Raw genomic sequence first — 23,112 nt, forward strand, 5'->3', positions numbered from 1 at the left:
TAGTTGTACTCAAATATCTCAGAGGAGCAACTCTGAGCAAAAGGTACTGTTTTTACAGTTGCTTTTCACATCAGAACCACACTTTGAAATACAGCGCCACATACTATGCTTATAACGTGAAATTCTATAAAAAAAGCTTCTGAACTATAAAGTGATGCAATGCATTACCATTTTTATCCATGGAATGAGGCTCAGACTGTTTCTTGCCAATATCAGCAAAGGATCTGACAATTGGAATCCTGTTGCTTAGCTTTTTCTGATTCTGGTGATGGTGTTGCTTAAGTAAAGCTTCATGTACTCTGTGACGAACATCCTCACTGAGCTGCCCTGAGCCCACTTGTTGGTCAAGAATCATATCTGAAAAACATGTATATAATTCAATAAAAAGAGAGGGGAGATTATTAACAGCAATTATGATGCCAGATCAAACTACAACAGGTCAGAGGCCTGCATTCCTTACTTATTCACTGATTTCAAGAAAGAGAGATAGGAAACGATAATATTTTATAACATTTTTCTGTGGATAGTATTAAAGTTACAAAGCCAAGCACTCAAAAGTTAGGCAATGCCAGATTTAAGGTGGCCTGTGGAACCTTAAATTACCATCCTTGTTCACAGTCATTTTCTGGTACCCGACTTATGCACAGTATGAACCCTCTTTAATTATATACTCACGTGCTATTTTTTCCTCAGGGCTTCTGCCTCATTCAGTGCACAGGACGGTCTTGTTACGGGGATAAAACAAAGTCATGTAGTGAAGAAGACTGTTACCAGCAGGACTCTTTTTACATTTGTTGCAGAATTGGTAGGTGTGCGGTAATGAGGTAGGGAATTACAGGAAGAGAAAGGATGCTCTCATGGCTAAGGCAGATGACTGAGAAAATTAGACTGTAAGTCTGCTTCTGCCACAGCAACCCCATGTGATATTGGCCAAGTCAATTAAACAAAACGTTTTTTTACAGGTGGTCTCTAATTGAATGTTACTCATTTTCTATGTGCCAGATTTGAGGCCCTGAAATCTCAGTTGCAGAACTGAGTAGCACTCACAGCTATAGATGACATCAGTGTGAGCTATCTTTAAACACAGAGTGCTAGATTATTCTAAGTATTCTGAAAAATTAGGTTGTACATGTCTTAAATTGTTCATCCAAGATCAGTGAATAATTTTGACCTTAAGTTCTCTGTACTACAACTAATGGTAACAGGAGTGATAACATCACCCACTCACCTCACATTAACATTATGAAAGCATTCAGAAACTGCAGTGATGAGTATAACAGAAAAGACCATCAGGAAATCAAGTATTCATTGTCACAGGAGACAGGAAACAGTAGCATGCACCAAGTAAGAGATCACAATGGGTCCAGAGGTGTAAATTGAAGCCTCAATCTTGATGTGTACCCAAAGTCACCTCCAGTGGATCTGGTTGTAAATAGGTCATTCTAGGCACAGTATCAGAGGCAGGTGGACACAAAATTGGGCACATTACAAGGGACATCTCCACTGAACATGTGCAAACTGCAATTTTTTGAAAGGCTCAAGTTTGACCATACTTGCATCTATGGCATCTGACACACAGACCATGACTGTAACAAAAATCAAGACTTTCTAAAAGAAAAAACTTGCCAGAATTGTTTAACAAGGGTAAATAATCTATTTTTCTCTAGCCTCATTCTCAGAAAAAGCTGAAATGTTTTGGTTGAAAATTTTCCAAAAATTTTCTAAATGTATCTAAACCGAAACCCTGCATGGAAAATTCTACCAAAAGCATTCATATTTGTTTGTAATTGTAAGTAGCTGAAAAGATGGGGTTATAATGGAGTGTTGAATGGCTTGAATATACACAGTGCTACCAGCTTTGCCTTTAACAACAATCAGCCCGATGCTGCACTCCTCATTAAGACATGTCATCCACTGAAGTCAATGGCTGTTTTCCTTCAGGCCCAGTAAAACACTGTCCAGTGCATGATCTGCGAAGAACACACACTGGATTCTACCATCAGTCTTCTACCTAGTTGCTATCCTGGTAATCAACAGCAGCACTAACTGAAAAACTCTTATAATATTTTTTGTGGGAATAGGCCAATTCATTTAAATTTAAATATTCCATAGTGATACATCAATTTCACTGAAATTACAACAGAAATCAGACATGTATCCTGCCAGTTTACTTGTCTGGCTCCTTGGTAGCAGAAAGCCTGGGGTTGCTGTCTTCTCAGGCTCCTTCCTGCCTGGGACAGGTGGCAGTGTCAGGCCCTGTACAGCTCATGGAGCCTTGAAAACATTTTATGAAGGTAATAAAGTGGGAGTTAAATGCTATTTTCAGTAAGCAAAAATGACTCTCTCAAGAAAAGCTGCAGACACACACTACCTACATCAGTGTAACTATGCCTGTGGAGTTTTACCTCTGATTCTTTTTAAGGTAACTGTACACCAGATTAGGCAGAATTACCCTAGTATAAAGGTTTATGTTGTCCATCCTCTCCTTTTTCATACCAGTGCAAACATGTCATCCACACACCATTTTTCTCTCTGATGCTCACAGTTGCAGAAAGAAAATGAAAGAAAATTTTACTGGGGTTATGATTATAGTACTATTATTTCCATAGCATCTGAAAGTGCATTAAGAACTTTGCACACATTGAGTAAAGTACTGCCTTACACAGAACAGTGTACAAGGACAGAGAAGTGAGACAATACGTGGTGATTTTTACAACAATTTAGTAAAAAAATAGATAAACACTGAAAGAAAAATGGCTCTAAAAAGGGGAGAAAGAGAGATCTGCATTATAAAGATGAATTTTTGTTGAACTAAAAGAAAGCTAAGAAAGATCTGAGAAGGCCAGATAAGATGTTATAGAAAGTAAGGGGGGGGGGGGGGGGGATTGTTTGGCATTTCTGTAGTAGAAAAAATATGGGAGGATATGGGGTAAAGTCAATATCAAAATCCTCATGAAAAAATACCTCTACTACTCATTCTGTTGCCAGTTCAGGGAGAGCCTCTGCTCAAAGGATGAGGACCCCCTTTCATTTAACCAAGCTTAGTGCATGGTTGTACATGTCACTGCTCCAGAAATGACTTAAGCTGGTGTCCCAGGGGCACAGGCCCAGAAAAGGGGGAAGCCTCACTCAGAGGCAAACCCCAGGAAAAAAGAAAAGAAAACTACAACTTACCTGTTGTAGGGGTCGGGAAGAGCACAGAAACACGCGGCGGGAAACCACCCACGCGATTCATCAGCCAAGCCTACATCCAGCTGGGGCCAGGTGACATCATGAGGAGTGTAACAGGAGGGACGGCAGGGTCGCCGTGCTAGCCCTTGCCACCTCCTCTACTGTGCCAAGCTTCGGACTTGCACCCTCCTATTCTCGCCCACCACGACTTTGATGATATCTGTTTTTGTAGGGAGGCTACCTCTCCTCCACTTGGCCACAGTTCTCCTGCTCCGGGTGTCCGGCGTGTCTAGGCCTTGCGGGCCTTCTCTATACGCCACCCTTCTCACCGGGCTCTTCCTGCTGCAGGGCTGCCCTTCTCACCAGGCTCTTCCCGCTGCAGGGCTGCCCTTCTCACCGGGCTCTTCCTTGGAGCTGGGGTCTGTACCACCAAACTCCATGCCCTCACTGGGGCTGGGGTCCTCACTCTACCGTGAGTCCCCTATGAGGCCTCCTCCATCCCCTTATAGCCTCACCCAAACCACCGGTGTAACATCAACACAAACTCAGTGTAATACATAACACCACAAACTCGAGCCTCCTGGCTATAACTCAAACATACGCCCCCTGGCTATAACAACATTGCTCCACTCTGGCCAAGCTGTACTTGCCGTTAGGCTTCTCCTCTCATCCTAACTCCAGGAGCTCCTGCTCCTGCCCCTCTGGCTGCTGGCAGGGAACCGCCTCTCCCCTCAGCTCTCTCTCCCCTTCCTAAGAGCCAGGCCTTGTCCCTTATAGCCAGCTGATCACTGGCAGGTGTGGGTCATTTGCTGCCTCCTGTTGCTCTGGCAACCCGCACCTGATGAGCCTTCCTGGCTCTCGTAGTAGCAGGCACCTTAGTGTCCTGCTACAAGGAGACACCACCCAGCGGAAATAAAGAGCGGGCCAGAAGGCACAGGAGGAGGCAGAGGAGTCGCGGGAAACTGCGGCGTGGAGGGCATCCAGCTGCTGCAGCCACCGGCGGCAGGAATGGCAGCAGAAGTGGCAGCAGCAGCAATCAGCGCTGCGAGAGAGGCCCGGCTGGGATCAGGAGCTGGTCAGGGGTCAGGAGACCCTGTAAGGAGCTTGGCTGGGGCTAAGGTGGCAGGAGCTGTGGAGTCCTCACAGTGGAGAGGACTGACAAGGGACTGACAGGATCGTAAAGAAAGGTGGCAGGACCCGCGGGGATAGCCGGCGGAGGAGCCCTCATTGAAGGCAACAGGTGCCGCGGCTCCAGGGTTGAGAAGGATCCTGGGGGCGGAAGGGAGAAAGGCCCCAGCTGGGATGAAGGCTTGAACCATGAACTGGAGGGCTTGTTAGCTTTGGGGGAGTAAGGAGCAATAGAGGCCAGGAGTGGGTGGGACTCCCTCCCGTGGGCGCTCACATTTTCTTGGTGGGGGGTTCTCTTTTCTTTTGTCATGGGCCTCTGGCAATTACAAAATAGGTGTCTTGATTTTGTTTATACCCGATCACCTTGGGGGTGAAGGGTCACAGTGAGAGTATCGATTGTGTTCCCTTTCAGGGTCTGTTTATTTTCCGTTCCCTAGTGAGGGTGGGTCAGCGAAGCCCTTAGTACCAGACCAAGGTAGTCAGGACACCACCCGGTGACTAGGGTGAACAATGTGAGGGGCAAGTGAAGGCCAACGGCCCCAGTTAAAAGTGAGTTAAGGTATTAAGGAAGAGAAGTCCAGGAGTCGAAGGTCACCAGACCCACCGGATCCAACCAAGGCTCAGTGGCTCGGCGGTAGGAAGAGCCACAGGGTCCGGGGGGAAGATACCAGCAGAGGACAGCCGCAAGAAGATCTGAAGGCCCGTCTCGAAGGCTGGAGCATGGCCAGGGTGTAGGGGAGGTTGGAGCCCCAAGAATACCTGCCAAGACACGTGACAGCCCTGGAGACATCCTCAGGGGGGACCCCCTCCACTGAAGGAACACTCAAAGTCATGGCAAGTGAGTTTGGGGTCACCCCGAAGGCAACTGAGGTACCCTCTGAGGTCGGCACAAAGGTCCCTGGCAAACAAGGGCAACAGCTCAAGCAAAGGCAGCGTGACAGCGTGCCTTTGAGAGGAGGTGGGCACAGTTGGTACTGTGACAGAAGTTATAACATAGAGATCTCCCTAACAAGTGACCAAAGGAGTTGGGAATTGGGAGCTGGTCTTGCAGTGATGGAGCAGCTACTAGTTATAGAGATAAGCATCTGTAGTGGTTGCCTACTTCTAATTCAAGTAAGTAATCCTGTCACTGTTTACTGAACCTGGTGATCATTACAGCTAGTGCCCAGCTCCACTGCAGCATGAAAGATTTTCTTTGGTGATGGCAAGGCCTCTGTACACAAATAACATTGAAAGTTATTTTTTCTCACTTTTATCCTCCCTTAGTCAAGAGATGGATTACATAAGATCCAGCCGTAGATTCTGCCTTCTTCCATATTGCTCTAAGAAAGGTAGAAATCAAACTAGAGAAACAGGAGAGGGAGCCCTCAACACCTTGCAGATTTAAGATGGCAACTGGTCATCAGCCTGCCTGGTTGTTAGTAGAATCCAACACGTCACCACCATATCTACAATACTTCCTGTATTACAAATTCAGAATGCAGCATGTATTATGGTGCATTTAAGCACTAAGAAAGGTCTGAATATATAAGGACATTTCCATTTCAGATCAAAATATAGGGAAGAGGTGTAAAATCCTGTTCCCACAACTCTGGCTCCTTTGTTCCCACAGACCTGCAATCTGCTTCTGTTAGAGGCAAGACTGCAAAAAAGTAGGCAAAATGATTTCAAGACACGGTCGGTACACTGACCACTGACACTGGTATCTGTCCTATGTTTGCAGCGCGTGGCAGGTAGTTAGTTAATTAGCATGCAGATGAAGTGACTACAGTAATATGCTCTGGCAGAAGAGAAGGAGATCATCATTTTACCATTACTTCTCTATAGTTTTATTTTTTTTCTGTAAAGCCCCAGTTGCTAGAATCATGGGAACCTCTGTTCTAATACTGCCCATCCTGATTGCAGAAACAAACTTGGAAACATGAAGCAAATGTACCATCAAGTCTCAAAAGGCAAACAGAAAGACTGTTTTTAAATCACATTTTCAAGGTAATCTGATTACTTTTCAGGCCTAATTCATGATTTTGTAGGGGTTACAATTCTTCGTTGCTCCTGTCTCTGAGTTGCAGCAGCGGAAGTGCAAAGACAGAAGATACCCCTGAATATCTAATGTAGAAAGAACCTCGTGACTCTTTCCCTAACCTCCACATCACATAATAGAAAAGAAGTTCTTCAACAATCCATAAAATCTTTTAGAAACCTGTTCTACATATAGTCTTGCCATCTCAGGTCCTTCTTACTTAAATCTTGAGCTGGTTGTCACCAAAACAAGAGACTCTCTTAACCAGGACATAGGATGCAGGAGCTTTCTGATTCAACAATGGTCTTTCTCCTATCTTGGTCAGGCAGTCAGCAATCCTTCAACATCTTGGATTAACAACTTCAGCGTCTTCTAGAACACTAGAAAGTGAAGATCTCTCACAGAAACCAAAGGGCAGTTTGAAACAGCCATAATGAAACCCTTACTTTTGTTCTCAAAGTTGATCACCAAAAAAATCAGGGAGTCAAATTTTGTATTTGATTGTCTAATATAAACTTGGAATAAATTGAGAAGTTTTACTAAAGATGCACTCAGTTGACCAATGGGCTAGTTACTAACCACTCCAGTGTTCAGCTAAAATCCAATAGATGCTTAGGGATAAACTGGGCCCATCCCGTATTCTAGCAAGAAAAGAAAAATGATGCAGAGAGCTTTCCCTAGTTCTTTTTTCTCTCCTGATGAACAGGCCATAATAGTTCTTGAGCTCAAAGGGTCAAATCCTCATATGTAAAAAATTATGCAATTCCCTTGACTTCAAAGGAGCCATGCTAGTTTACAAAAGGCAAGAAATTAATCCAAAACATACAAGGGCTGGACATGGCTAATAAAGCTACTAGTGTTCATACCTGTTAAACTTCTGAGCTGTCTTATATAAAACACAGACAGTCAAAAATACATAATAAAAGACAAAAAAGGGAATATTTGGGTTTTGTTGCCACTATTAATAGGTTATAATGGCTAACTATAAAACCTTTTTAGTGATGTTTGCTCAACATGTGAATAATTTCTGAAAGAAAACTGGAAAAACCCAAATTTGCTTGTGCAACCAGAAAGTAACCATGCATGGATCATCATCACAATTTGAATTCAGGATGTTATGTTCTTCAACATGAACCTCTACAATTTGAACTGTTATCCTCCATGTTGATCAGAGGAGGATCTGATATGCACATTTCTTAGCAAGCTGAACAACTACTCACTGGGCAGCAGCGGGAAGTTAGCAATCAGGATTCCTGAATCCTGTTCCTGGATCAGGAAAGAAACTTGTTACGAGCAAGTTACCTAAACACATAGTGGCTGAGTGGATTAAAGAGCTGGGTCCTATTTCCAGCTCTTTCTAGGAAAATTCTGTTCTGCCTCTCAGTTGAGTTATTTGTAAAACAGAAATTGTGGAACGTCTGCATCTAAAGTAGGAGACCATGGCTTCCTCACTAACAAGGGCTAGGAGGTACAGATATATAAGAAGCAATCAGTAGAGACAACTTTTAAACTCCAGGCTTCCAGCTCAACGAGCAAAGCTGAGCTGCAATTCAGGCAAGTCATGGCTGTCAGGATCCCATGATGTATGAATAGAATATTTAATTAATGCCATACTAAAACAAAGTAGTGTATCCCCAAAAAGAATGAAAGCTGTGAATACTGCTTGTTCTGATCCTATACACAAGGAAGGAAGTGTGACTACTAAACAATACTAATCTGAAGTTTCAATATCATTGAGGTCATTTTGGATATTTGAGAGACTCCCAAATTCCTGATTTTGGCAAAAAGCAATAGTGCCAAAGGTACGAAAGGTTGCTAAGAGCTGCAAAATTAACATCCAGATAAAGCAGTACAACTTTGCCAACCAGTGAAGGCTTGCATCTGGCGGTGACTACAGAACAGCAGTTTTAAGTGCAGTTAGCAACAACAAAAACAAGGCTATATCAAGACAGAAAAAGCTAAAGAAGAAGAGAGATGGAAAGATGAAGGGATACTGAATTATGAGAAGCAGCTTGCTTACAGGCAATATTGTATTTGTGGTAAAGTGTATAATTCTATCTAAAAATCTCTTTGTAAGCATGTGTTGTCAGAGGATAGAAATAGGTACCAAGCAAAACATGGGCACCACAGATTAAAAAGAATTGTTTTATTCAGTAAGAAATCTGTAATTCAAAGAGGAATCTAGCATGTTTTGATAACTCTAAAATTAGAGCTTGCAACAAAGGGAATCTGAAATAAAGGATGTCATTATGCAAAAAAATGAAGGTAGGGCTCAAGCAAATGTAACTGCAAACAAGACTTGCACAGATTGAAAACTAACATGCTATTACCAAAAGTAATAAAACTGTATGATTAGATCCTAATGTTATGAGTTGCTGAGGGCCTGTAAAACCCAGTGACCTCAGGCCAGGTACAGACATTATACATAAATTGGTATAATTTATTGGAAACCAGTCTAAACTTGTAACAGAACAGAAGCTCAGCACACAAACTGGTTTAAAAATGGTGGAACCCAGTTTAAGATAGGCCTGGATGGATGTAGTACCAGAACTAACCATTTTAGATTAGACCAGTCTATCTAACTTCTGTACCAGATACCTTCCTGACTTAACTTAGGACACCGTCTGCCAACATCCCAGGCACCTTTTTGCCCCCCACCCATTGTATGGCAGTGCTTTGGAACTCAGGTGTGCTCTGCTGCTCCAAACTGTCAGCCAAAAGCAGGGAGGTGGGGGAAAGGGAGAGCCTGTAGCCCTGCATGTATGAAATTCTGGTATCTGTGTCCCTGCATGGCAGAGCAGCGAGGGGAGGGGGGGGGGACTGCTCCCTTCACTGCTCTGTCCTGAGAGGCATGGATGCAGCAACAGCCAGGCAGGGTGAGGGAGGGAATCCTGGCATCTGTGTCCCTCTATGTCCCTGCATTGCAGAGTGAGCAGTGGGGACAGAGGGGACTGCTCCCCTTGCTGCTTTGTTGTGCGGGGACACAGACACAGGGACATGGATGCAGCCACGGCCAGGCAGGGAGGTGTGGGATCCTAGCATGTATGCCCCTATGCAGCGGAGTGGTGGGGAAGAACTGCTTCCCTGTGCCAGTCACGAGGGGGTGGTCCCTCTCTCCCCTTGCTGCTCTGTCATACAGACACATGGATGCAGGGATGTAGATGCTTGGATTTCCCCTCCCCCAATACATCTGGCTGTAGCTGACAGTTTCCTGTGGCTGACAGAGTTGGGGGTAAGGGGAACTGCTTCCCCATGCCCAGCAGTCAATTAGGTGGCCCACCAGCTCAACTCCACTTGGTATGTTCTGGCAGCACCTCCAATCTGATGGCCTCAGCCAGTGCAGACACCCTGTGTGCTCCTCCCCCAAAAGGGCCAACATCTGTTCTATTCTCTCCCAATCTAATGTAGAGCACTTAAAGTGCAAAAGTGATATTGTTTCCACCTTGGGCTTAGTTAGCTTCAATGTCTGTAGTTAGCTTCAATGACAGGATTAAAGCCCTTACAGAAAATGAAAATTTCAATGTGACAAATTAAATTCCTAAAGAATATAGTGGTATTGTGAATGGCCTGACTTCTGTAAGGAAAGGACAGAAAAACAATTTGGGGTTTGAAAAGTATAATAAAAGAAAAAAATGTTTAAAACAGGTTACTGAAAAACTGTTAGATAACAGTAAAACAGTTAGATAACACTGAGGCTATGCTCAATAACCTATGTACTAGTAAGGATTCAATGTCTGCCTGCAATAAAGTCAGAAAAACTAAAAGAAAATGTGATGCCAGTGATTTCTGCCATAAAGAAAGTAACATTACTAAAGGCTAGACTGAAGGGTCTTTGAACCAAATGATAGAGAATGGCATCATATGTTGAGTGCAAGAACCTGTTGTGCTCATTCAGTTGTTACAGTCAACAAACCAGATGGCAGTTTGAGAATTTGCATGGATCCAAAGGAATTAAATGAAAATACCGAAAGAGAACATTTTCATCTGCCAATTTGAATGCAGATAATGGAAAGAATGACAGAGTGAAGTGGTTCTCTAATTTGGATGTTGCCATTAGATTCTGGCAAATACCTCTTGAAGAGACAAGTTTCAAAATATACTGTTTGGATGATATATGATTCTTGAGACTTCCTTTTTTAATATTATCTGTACCAGAAGTGATCAACAGACTACTGCTACAGCAAATTTTCAAAGGAATTCCTTGTTCAGCTGTATGCCGTGATAGTATATTAATATGGGAACTACCTGTAACAGAGCACATAGTGTACTCTGTTACTCAGAGTGGCCTGGGCAGCAGCAAGGCAGTCTGCAGCTAGCTGCAATCCTCAGTTAGGCACAATAGCCTGACTGGGAACATGGCCCAGCTATTCCTTATAAGAGCAGGGCCCTGAACAGCAAGGGCAGCAGTTTGCTGCTAGCAGCTGGGAAAACACCAGCCAGCTGGAGCTGCTGCTCATGACATCTGGGAGGTAAGGGCAAGAGCTATGGAGATGGCAGGAGAATCCTGGTACTGGGGCATGACCTAAAGCTACATCCTGCTGGGGCTGGATGCTGTGGTGGGGCTGCTTGTGGCAGGGCAGCTTCCAGGAAATGCCACACCTGGGGCCTGCCCAGTGAATGGTGAGTATGGGGCACCAGAAAGCCTCAGGCCCTGCTGCCTTGCAGGTGACCCTGTAGAGGGGAAAAGCTAGGGGAGCACACCCTGAATAACAAAGCAAGAGCCCGGACTCCCTGTGAGTTCTGAGGCAGGGTCCAGGCCAGGTGAAGGCATGGCCAGAGATGGCACCCAGACTCACAGCGACATCTGAAGCTGCACTATGGGAGCCAAGAGTGAGAATCCAGGGGGTGGGGCCCTGAGCCTTCAGGGAGCTACAAGTGAAGCTCCTGGGACAAGGGGATAAGGGACTGTGAGCCCAGTGTAGGGCAGGGGATAAGGTCCAGTGTAGGGAAGGGGAACAGGGCTAGGAGTCCTGAATGGAAATGGGGCTTGGAGCTCTGAGGGGTAAGGGCTTCGAGCCCAGAGTGAGGAACAACAGAGAGCCCAGTGAGAAGGCACTGGGACCACGAGCTCCAGTGGGGAATGAGAGTCCCATGTGAGACTCTGGAGCTCAGGTCCCAGAATGCAATGCTGAAAGAACATGGATGCCACCTGCGAGGCATGAGACATGGTACAGGGGTGCTCATAGCCATGTACATAGGCGCTTGCCATTAGGGCTCATACATGGGTAGCCTCCCACATTATTGACATCTTTCAATCATTATCATCAAGCTGTGGCAGGAGAGGTAGGTGGGAAGTTTGCTCCAAGACAAGTAGGTGGGCCTACATTTAGGCTGGCCTTGGGACGTCCACTTGTTACACTATCTCAGAGAAACATAACAAAAGACTATTTCTTCTTTTTAAAAGTATGTAAATGTAAGTTAAAAATTGAGCTGAAAAAATTGCCTTTAAACAAAGAAGTAAAAAATCCTGACTGAAATTAATAAAATCTGTCAAGAAAAATTAAAAGCACTTTGAGAAAAGCTAAGAACATAGCAACCTAAAAGATTTATGATGCCTGATGTGAAAAATCATCTCAGGAATTTTCTAAAGCAAGATACTATTTCTGTGCATATCCCTATACGAACAAATTGGTCTCTCCGGCAAGAAGCTTTTAGTCTTACAGATTTTTTAAATAAGAAAATAGTTGGAAAAAATAACAAAGCCAAAAAAATAAAAAGAAAGACATACTGAAAAACAGAATGATTTGATAACTCTTTCTACAACACTAGTGTTACAATATCTTAATGCAGTTATTAGTAACTTCCAGCACTGCAAACTCACAGTGTTCTGAAAACCACTTTAACCCACCAATAATACATATATTGTTTACATGTAGATTTTATCTAAAGTCCATCAAGATTTAAAAAATGTGGTTTTAAATAGAGAAAGATAATCTAGGATTAGTCTCTAGATGTTTAGGCTTCTGGGAATAAGGAAAGTGTTTAAATAGATTAAAAATCTTGGCTGATAAAAATAAAACCCCGTGATCATAATCTAGCAACATGGGTTGTGAAGCTCTTTCAAGGATACAAAGATTGTCATAGCATCTATAAAAATGTAATCTGGTTTTGGAATACAGCCTAGACAGCAAGTTAGTGATGGTGGATCCACTGTCACATGCATTTCTGCCTAGTACAGCATCAAAGCAAATAAATTGAACATTTTACATTTATCTGTTCCAAACCGAGTGGCATATATTTCATATAATAATACTGAAAATTCATCAAAAGTGAGACTATGAAAATGCTATGCAAAATTATAAAAAAGAATAAACAGAAAAAAACAGCAAGCAACTCTGCAATCTATAAATCACAAAGATGAGTGTTACTAAAAAGCACACTTGCATAATACCATCTAACTTTAAAAAATAATTTCTGCAGCACCTTAAGCTATAGAGGCATAGTATAAATTAAAATATTAAATGATAATAAATGAAAAGATAAGCATAGGCATGGGTGGAGTATAACACTGCAGGAATGAAACAAGTGTGTTGACACTGTAGGTGCCAACAGACAAGAAAACATCTGACAGCAAGGCAAGTTTAGGAAGATTTATGTATATTTAAAAATATGGTATCCAGGAACTGTTTTTTTATTATGTTAAAATATCAGGATTATCAGATTCAACCACAAGATCCATCATTCTGATGTTTGCAACATATGGTATTCCATTAGTGGGTGGGGGGAGGAAATCAGTAACAGGCAAATATTCAGTAGAAGAGACTAGACAATTTGCTAACAAACTCAAATTTCATTTGACTCTTCAAGTGAAGGAATTATCAATTCAGGAAAATAAAATGGCTTTATTTGTATCTGGAACCAACAAACTGCAGAGGGATGTGAGCTATTGGAGCTGAATATTCCTCATTGGCAAGTTTCTTCTTTTTTGGGTGGGGGGAGAGGGGAAGAAGGGGAAGACAGGAGTTCTTCTTTTCCTTTAAATAGAAACCAAAGACTCTGATACCAAATTAGAGCCACGCAGTGATGAAAGAACTGCATAGAGATTGTAGGGCTGGGCCAGTATAAGACAGATGTTATTACTTCCTTACAAAACATTCTGGAAAAGAAACCATCACCAGAGGCTGCCATTATCTGCAAACTATGATGATGCAGCTGCTCCGGACCTAGCAGAAAGAGACTTAAGATTCTGTCTACACAGGGAAGGGAGAAGGTGCAGTAAGTGGACTTCAGGATGTAACTGCCAGCACAACAGTTTGTAAATGCAACCCAGTAGGCTACAAAAATAGGAAGAGCCACATCCCTACTTAATATGCTGTAGTCTCATCTGCTTTTTGTCCTACTCATTGCATCTTTCTGAAAACTCTTGATAGCAAAGGTAATATTTTCCTATGTGCTTTTACAGGGCCTAATAAAATAGAACCCAATGTGGGATTTTTTTAGTATTTCTGCAATATTACTATTATTTCCAGGGCATCCATAATGAAAGGGACTAACCAATATACCAGAATTTTTAATAAAGAAATCTATTTGGGAACGGTTGATACAGGATACCACACTCAAAATGAGGTAGAACACAAATGAAGTAAGGCTCATACAAGAATAAATTATGGTTAAATGACTGTCATCATAAAGATACCAGATAAAATGCATGGAAACAAGACGCAGGCTTTAAAAAGCAAAAGCAAGAACTGATCAAGCCTTATAATTCATCATACTACTATACTGGATAGAAAAGTCTACTATTCAGATGGGGCAAACAAACAAAGGAAAAATGTAGCAGCTGCTACTCCTAGTTACACTTTTATGTGGTATGTGCTGACTCCAGGAAAGTCCTGACAAAAAACAACTATTTCTAAGCAATGAGTGAAAAAAGAATTTTGGAGATGGAACTGACCTAAAAACGGTGTTGGAGTCACTAACAAAGATCTTGTTAACTAGCAGCTTATCCTTGTGTACTATGAAAATAATCCTAGAACAAACTGATGTTGTGAACTCCAAAGTTTCAAGTATGTGAGAAAGAAAAGTACTGACAGACACTATTTTTCCAAAAATTAAAATGACAAATTCATAGTGATCTCAGTGTCTAATAATTCTCAAAAAACTGGCAAAAAGTTAACTACTGAAGGGATTTCTGTTATGAGAAGCATTACTTTTTTACAAAATCAATGGAAAAATTCATCTTGGAGCTGAACACTCACACAATCATGGAGGTGGGTTGAGTGACTTCTGGTTTCACAGTGCAGTAATATTCTTGAAGAGGGGCATGATAAAAAGTGATTCAGGTTGGAAAACCCCAGTAAACTGTACTATCAAACAAATAACAGTGGCAGGGACTTGATTTCTAAATACTTCTTAAAAAAATAAGCAGGGTTGTTTTCTTTATCCTGGAAAATTGTCTCTATTCTTTGTATTCAACTTTTATTATTACTGAGGCAAATCTTAACACTCTTATTTAGTTCATGACTCATGGGAAAATAGGTTTCACAGTACAGAAGGGAAACCCACACAAGTTCCTGAAGACCAATTTTTAGTGTCATGCAAAACTTTGATAAAATTGCAAGGTGGGCATGCTGTAGGGTACAATCAACTTCATCCCAAATGATTTTCATGTCTGTCTAAGACCTGCTCCTTGATTTTCCTTGTTGACTCATTCACTTCAGAAGGATGAATCACAGAATCATAGAAAGTTGGGGTTGGAAGGGACCTCAGGAGGTCATCTAGTCTAACCCCCTGATCAAGGCAGAACCTTCCTCAACTAGATCATCCCAGCCAAAGCTTTGTCAAGCTGGGTTTTGAAAACTTCCAAGGATGGAGCTTCCACCACCTCTCGGGTAACCTGTTTCAGAGTTTTACTACCCTCCTAGTGAGAAAATTCTTCCTAATATCTAACTAACACTTCCCTTGCTGCAACTTGAGACTGTTGTTCCTTGTTCTGTCATCTGCTCCATCCACTTTCAAAACCCTCTTCAGGTAGTTGAAGGCTGCTATTAAGCCCCCTCTCAGTCTCCTCTTTTTTAGACAAAATAAGGCCAGTTCCCTCAGTCTTTCCTCTTAAGTCATATCCCCCAGCCCCCTCACCATTTTTGTCACCCTCCACTGGACTCTCTCCAATTTATCCACATCCTTTCTGTAGTGTGGGGGCCAAAACTGAACACAGTACTACATGTGGCCTCACCAGTGCTGAATAGAGGGGAAGAACCACTTCCCTTGACCTACTGGCAACACATCTACCAATGCAGCCCAGTATGCTGTTAGCCTTTTTGGCAACAAGGTCACACTGCTGGCTCATATCCAGCATACTGCCCACTGTAACCCCCAGGTCCTTTTCTGCAGAGCTGTTGCCCAGCCAGTCAGCTTCCAGCCTGTACTGGTACATGGGACTGCTCTGTCCTAAGTGCAAGGTGCACTTGTCCTTGTTGAACCTCATGAGATTTCTTTTGTCCCAATCCTTCAATTTGTCTAGGCCACTCTGAATGCAAGCCCTACACTCCAGCTTATCTACTACTCTCCCCAGATTGGTGTCATCTACAAACTTTCTGAGGGTGCACTTTCTGGCACTCTATACCATCTTCCAGGTCACTGATGAAGACATTGAACAAAACCTGCCCCAGGACCAACCCTGGGGCACTCTACTTAATACCAGCTGCCAAATAAACATCGAGCCATTGATTTCTACTCTCTAAGCCCAATGCTCCAGCCAGTTTTCTATCCACCTTACAGTCTATTCATCCAGCCCATATTTCCTTAGCTTGCCTGCAAGAATGCTGTGGGAGACCATATCAAAAGCCTGGCTAAAATCAAGGTACACCACATCCACGGGGTCTCCCTGCATCCATAGAGCCAGTCACCTCATCATAGAAGGCAATCAGGTTTGTAAGGCATGAGCTGCCCTTGGCAAATCCATGCTGACTGTTCCTAATCACCTGTTTTCTCCTCCAAGCGCTGTCCTTCCTGAACAGTTTGTGCCCATCTATTACCCTGCTCCAGTTATGTGAGCTATCCCACCAAGTCTCTGCTATTCCAATCACATCATAGTTCCGTGACTGTAGAAGGAATTCCAATTCTTCCTGCTCATTTCCCAAGCTCCATGCATTTGCATACAGGCACCTGAGGTAACTAGCTGACTGCCCCGATTTGTCAGGAAGTATGAGAGCACCGCCCCTGTTTCCCCACTCCTGCTTGCTCTTCTTCCAGGTCTCCCATTTCCTCACTTACCTCAAGGCTTTGGTCTCCATCCCCTGGTGAACCTAGTTTAAAGCCCTCCTCACTAAAGTTAGCAAGCCTGTCTGTGAAGATGCTCTTCCCTCTCTTTGTCAGATGGATCCCCATCTCTTCCCAGCAATCCTTCTTGAAAGAACATCTCATGGTCGAAGAAGCCAAATCCCTGCTGGCATTACCACCTGTGCAGCCAGGTGTTGATCTGCAGGATGCATCTGCTCCTACCCAGGCCCTTTCCCTTGATCAGAAGGATTGACAAGAACACAACTTGAGCCCAGACCCCCTCACCCTTGCACCCAGAGCCCTGTAGTCACATGTGATATGCTCAGGGTCTCCCCTGGCAGTATCATTGGTGCCCACATGGATAAGCAGCATGGGGTAGTAGTCAGAGGGCTGGATGAGCCTCAGTAGTCCCTCTGTGACATCTTGGATCCAGGATCAGGGCAAGCAGCAAACCTCCCAAGACAACAGGTCAGGTCAGCTGATGGCTCCCTCTGTCCCCTACAGAAGGGAGTCTCCAAGCACCACCCATCGCTGCTCCTTGGTGGCAGTCGTCTCGATCCTTCCCAACTTGGTGAGGCCTGGCCTGTCTTCCTCCACCAATGGAACGTGCTCCTCCCTCTCTGCTTTTAGGGCTGCATATCTGTTCTCCAGATGAATGACTGCAGGTGGAAGTGAAGTTCTGTGCTTGCTGCCAGAAGTCACAAGCCTCCAGCTTCTACCCTCTTGGGTGTCCATGTCCTCTCTCTTCACCTGATCTCTGAGGGGGGTGCACATAGGTATTCAAGGAGGTTAGGGTGTGGTTAGATTGCATTAAAAATGGCCACCCAATCTAACTTAGTTTGCCCAGTTAAGTCAATCTGTTAACTGAACAGAAGTTCCAGGAATGTTAGATCAGCCTAAAAATGGCTAAGCCAATCCAAGTTAACCCTACCTCTGACATGCACTTAACTTAGACCAGGCTGGCCATTTTTAGACTGATCTAACTGTCCTGTACAGTTCCCAGTGCAAACCCAGGGCTGCGAAAGTCTAGTTACTGGCCTCAGTCCCAGGGCTACACTTTCCTACCCACCCCCTTGGCACCCAGCTTTTTTTAGCCCTCCTGTCCTCTGCCCCACCCCCAGATGGACAACCCCCACAACCAACCAGCCCCCAACCGCACCATGAGCCCACCAAACCCCCCATCCCTCAAGCCCAGGACCAGTTTTACCAATGTTTGCCGATGCTAGAAGCTGTGAAAGTAAGTCCTAGTGGGATGAGGGAATGGGTTCACTGGCAGGGGTTGTTCATATTGGGGGGTTGGAGGGCTAAAAATAGCCCCTTGTGTCAGGCAGTGAAGAGAGAGATTCCACCCCCCATGCCCCCAACAGAATCCACAAAACCCCCTCATCCTGCCAAATTCTCCTGGACCCTAGACAACTCCTCCCCCCATGGGTTCTGCTTTCCCCCCGATCCTCCTCTTGGACCCTGCTAGGCCCTTCCAATCTCTCCCATAGACACCACTTGCCCCCCTGATTCCTTCTGCATATAGTGCCTGTCCCGCAATTCTTGATCCCCCCCACTACAGACCCTGCCTGCCCCCTGATCCCCCCATAGAAACTGCCTCCCCCCACTCCCTCCCCACAGATCCCACTTGCTCCCCAGTCCTCTCTGTATACCTCGCCTACCCCCTCCTGACTCCTCCCTCCCCCTGGAGTCTGCTTGCCTCCCTGATCCCCCAAATCCTCACCACTAGCCCTTCCCATCCTGATTTACCTGAGATCAGGTGGCCATTTTTAACTCAATCTAACCTCCCGAAATTTGTGAAACCAGCCAGATACATGACCAGTTATATGTAAATCTAACTTTTTAAATATCTCTCCTAACGTGTCATGCCAGGTATTTCCACAATTGTCTTTCCTCCTCATATAAAACAAAAACTATATTGTGTTCAGTTTTGAAGGAAGGTCACTTTGTGCCCAAAAGCTTGTCTAACATCTCTTCCAACCATAGAGTTGGTCTAATGAAAGATACCTCAAGAATTCCTTGCGTCATATTTTTTGGGTCATCATGAATACAACAAAACTTTAACCCAAATAGAGCAAATTCATGTATTCTTTTATTACAAATATTCCTCTCATAGAGAATTCACTGTCTCAAACTTAAGCACTACTGAGGAGCTGGGAATATCTGTTCCTTCACTCTGCTCCATCTCTGTTACCATCAAAGCCTTTGTATTTAATTGTCTTCATTCCACTTGGTGAGCGTTAGATGCTGTAGTAAACCTTTCATTTCCTAGTAGCAGGATGATATATATCTAACCTTTATCATTTTAATGACTACATTTTGTAGACCACTCTGCATTTTACTTCTGCTGCTCCAAGCATCAGCCAGATAGAATCTGGACAAGTGATAGGAGAGTGTTCCTAAAGATGGACATAATTTTTCCATAACCTTCCAGCCTCTGACACCCCAAGGAATAGATGCCTGAACTGGAAATCAAACTTAGAAACTCAACATGCTTCACAGGTACTCTTAACTGCCTGGGTGATTCACATTTACTTTTACTGTCAACTCTCACTCTTTCATAAACAGACATCTCACTTCAACCATGGGCAGCTGTTCATTTCTACCGGTAAGAATTTTAGAAAAAATATCTGAAAATCTTACTGGTAGAAAATAGTATAAGAGCTGAAGTGTATATGTGTTCCATCCCCTGACTGGAGAGTTACACAGGTGAGCTCTCCAACCAGGGAGCACTAGAGTGCTGCCATCTGGGTCACTCCCTTCCTTAGGGGAACCCATTACTTAACCACCTGCCTTCACCCCTGCCTGAGAAGGCTGTCAATAGGTAGCCCCCAGCTTTTAAATTTCCTCATTTGTAGCCCAGATGACCTGCATATAAAGCTGGATGTGCAGGAAAATGGGGCCAGAGACAGCTTCCCTGATCCCCAGGTAGGGCCCTCACTTGGGCAATACACGTGGTATTAAAGCCCAGAGTTCAGTTAACTGGGGTGGGAGGGTTGACATTTAAAGCCTGCAAGGCTGGGAACCAAGACAGAGGTGGATTCCCTGGCTTTGGTTCCTAGGCTCATGAGCTTGATATCCCAGCCCAGGGGACCAGGAACCAAGAAGGGGATGGCTTCAGTGGCCATGGTTCCCTGGGCTCCAGGAGAAGCAAGGGGAAGCTGGCTGGGGCTAGGAACAGCATTTGAGGACACCCTCCCTGAGCCAATTTCCAGTTCTACAGGCTTTGCAGTCCCCAATCCCACCATCCAGCTGAGGAAGAGGAACAGTAAGGGGAAGCCAGCAGGTACCAGATTTGAATGGGCCACATGGGGGGCAGCTTTCCTCTACACAGCACTTTTAGAGCCAGTGCCTGCATCCCCGCAGAATGGAGCAGAGGAAGCAGTGGGGCAAGCCTCCCATGTCTTTCCCAAACCAGGGACTGCCAGGTTTGAGAAAGAGGTAAGAAGCAATGACTGATGCTCCCCTCTCCTCCCAGACCAATCTAGAAAGGGAGGGGAGCAGTGAGGCAAAGTCTCTGGTTTGGAAAAGAGGCAGGGAGCAGCTGCTGCTCCCCTCCCATCCTGGACCATTCAGACAAGAAGGAAAGCATGCAAGCCTTCATTCTTGTGAAAGAAACAAGGAAGAACTTCCAGGTGGACACTTGAAAGATCTTCTCCTAAAAGGAGAATGTTTCCCTCAGGAGAAATTGAATGAACACTTGTACCCTTGTCAGTTCTACCAGGAGAACAGTGTTTCTCCTAGTAGAAATGTAATGCCTGTATATGGCCGTACTTTACATATTTTAAGTTCCCAACTCCTTGTCCACATTAATTTACCCCACTGAATTCTATCTAGTATTGCCCTTACATTCAATGAAATGGGTTCTTCTGAAGTAAAAGAAATCAGTTTTTTTCCTATTCCTCCTTCAGTGAATGGCTCTTGTATTTCTTCAACACAGTCTTACTCTCAACCCCATTACAGTATATTCATGTGTGTATCCATAAGCTACAGAGGTCTGAATTTTCCCAGACATATGCAAAGGAAGTATAAGTGAAAGTTTAAAACTGTTATGAGAGCTGTCAGTATATTTGTCCATGGAGTGTCATCATAGTGATAACTGGGTCCAAAAGCTATAATCTGAAACATGAGGCTGCACATAAAAACTATTTTGTTGAGCAACCACCAGTTATACCAGCATGTTTCCAACACTATTTTAGCATACTGGGAACAACACTTTCATTATAATTAAGAGACCAATTTTCATTCTAAACTCCTATTCTAAGGCATCTACAGCTTCCTAGAAAATAAGCACAATGGGTTGAAACGTCTCCTTATTTTCAACCAATAAGATGTACGTTTTTAATTTTGGAAAGATCTCATTCAGTTGTTGTGTTATTTTACTGCACTGGAAAGTTGTGAACACTTGTTCAGAAATGTTTAGGTTATTGGCTTGTGATCCAACAGCTAAAATGGCTTTGATGTACATTCCAAGTCTCATAAATCATTCACAAGATGAGGTGCAGAAATGGTTTTTGCTACACATCTATGGCTCATCAGAGAGCAGTTGCATTCTGATGAATCTCCTGGGATCCATCAGATGACCTCACTGTGTCAAAGTCATAGTAGTTTGCCTAGGTCAGTGTCTCAAGTTTCCCCCATTTCTCCAACAGAGCACTGGTCAAGCCTGGATTCCAACTTGCTTTTTCATGAAGAGGCATAGAAGGGCAGCTCCACAGCAGTAGCTATTTTTGTGCCACCCTCCCCAGCCCTCCGCCTCAAAGGCAACTCCTGGGGTTGCTGCCCCAATCACCTCCCCTCAGTTACATTATTGGTTTTATGTTCCCTTACTTTGTGTGGATGGAGCCTAGCTGTATCTGTAGCAATATTATAATTTGAGATGCTACCTAATAAGAGATTGAGGAAGTCGGGAACTGAAATGGTCCCCCAGTTAGGAAGTAGATAGTTAGAGACAGACAGAGGTTGCAGAGAGGTTTGTCTACTGCTCCACACAATAAAGTCTGTTGTTCTTATCATTGTATGCCTGTATTTATTACACACAGTGATCACTACAGTCCCCATGCCCTAGGACACATAGTATACCTTGGTTAGGAACAGAAATTACACATAAACTGGTATAACTGATTGGAAACCAGTTCAGATCTGTAACACAACAGAAGTTCAGTGCACATAAACTGCTTTCAAAATAACCCAAACTGGTCTAAGATAAACCTGGATGGATGTAGTATTAGACTTAACTGATTTAGGTTAAATCAATTTATTGAACTTCTGGTGCAGACCCCCTCCAGATGCAAGGTAACTCATAGACCCCCAGCATCCCAGGATGCTTTACACCTCCCCTGAAAATCCCCCCATGCTGGTTTGGCAGGCTAGCCTAGGCCCAAACTATCTGCTCCTGCCAAGCAGGGAGGCATGCTCTAGCAACCCCTGGCTTCTAGACTGGGCCACTGTAGGCATGTGGCTGAATTTTTGGAACCAAAAGTGAATGCCTCTTCACTTGGTTATTGGTTCAACCTATGCAGCTTAGACTAACCTGTAAAGACTGGATTGGTTTAGCCTCTGGCTTTTTGACTGTCTGCATTTAGCCCTTCAGTATTTCTTAGTGCCATACATAAATCCATCTTCAAGCCCATACATGCCTCATATTTACATTAAGAACTACTGAGCTTTATCCATGGCTACACACCAGCCCAAACCTGATCTGAGATTGGGGCCTGAAAGCAAGCCTATCTCCAAGCCTGAAAAATCCTGCCCTGGACACTCACCTGGACACTCCAAGCCATGAGCATAGGAAATCTTCCAGCAGCAATCCCATAATTTCTGTTCTTAACATCCAGCCCTTGTTCACCCTACTTCCTATTTCTGTTGCCTATAATTACAGCCATAATCCTTGAAGGGTTCTAGTACAGAATAGAAGACATGAAGTGCAACAGCCACAATAAAACCAAAGATGGGGAAGACAGCTCATTTGGCTCTGGCTTCTTCATGGCAAACTTCAAGGTCAAACCAAAATATTGATAAATATTTTCCTGAGCATTCTACCTTCACCCACCTGTACAAATATAATTTATATGCAAAGTTTGCAATCAAATATTTACTACAATCATGCTCCCAAATGTTAGACTGTTTTATAGAATGTGTAGACTATAATATTTATAGAAAAAGTTTAAACATACAGCTGATTTTTATGCAGAAGTTCTCTAAATTATATGCAATTGTTTCCAACATTTTCATGATAGCTTTTCAGTATAAAACATAAAAGTACCTGCAATTTCTTCTAAGGAATTAGCTCTCATATCCAGGAGAACTGTACCATTCAAGATACAACTTCTTAATTCAAACAAGCTATGAAGTGACAGAGTAGCAACATATGGTTTACTCCATCTCTCTCCACCATCCTCCACATCTTCTTCAAATTTCAACCATCTATTTAAATCAAACAGATTAGTAAATTTTTAACATAGGAAGTGAAAATTAGTTATTTCCTTGTGTTTGAATGGCCACCATCAAATAGCACTGGGGGGGGGGGGGGTTATTTTACCTTTATTTGCAGGGAACTTGAGAACACT

General features: G+C 43.6%; 1 protein-coding gene across 4 annotated transcripts in view; it reads right to left on the reverse strand.

The window, feature by feature from the left end:
- SLC4A10 (solute carrier family 4 member 10) overlaps nucleotides 1-23,112 on the reverse strand; it is a 366,853-nt gene that overhangs the window by 123,839 nt on the left and 219,902 nt on the right. For all 4 annotated transcript variants that reach the window (XM_059727337.1, XM_019480650.2, XM_059727335.1 and 1 more), the window contains exons 5-6: nucleotides 22,809-22,969; nucleotides 169-357 (exon numbers count right to left, since the gene is read on the reverse strand). In XM_059727337.1, the coding sequence (XP_059583320.1) occupies nucleotides 169-357; nucleotides 22,809-22,969 (350 nt within the window). The remainder of the gene's footprint in view (nucleotides 1-168; nucleotides 358-22,808; nucleotides 22,970-23,112) is intronic.

This window comes from Alligator mississippiensis, chromosome 4 (assembly GCF_030867095.1).
Source record: "Alligator mississippiensis isolate rAllMis1 chromosome 4, rAllMis1, whole genome shotgun sequence".
NCBI lineage: Eukaryota > Metazoa > Chordata > Crocodylia > Alligatoridae > Alligator > Alligator mississippiensis.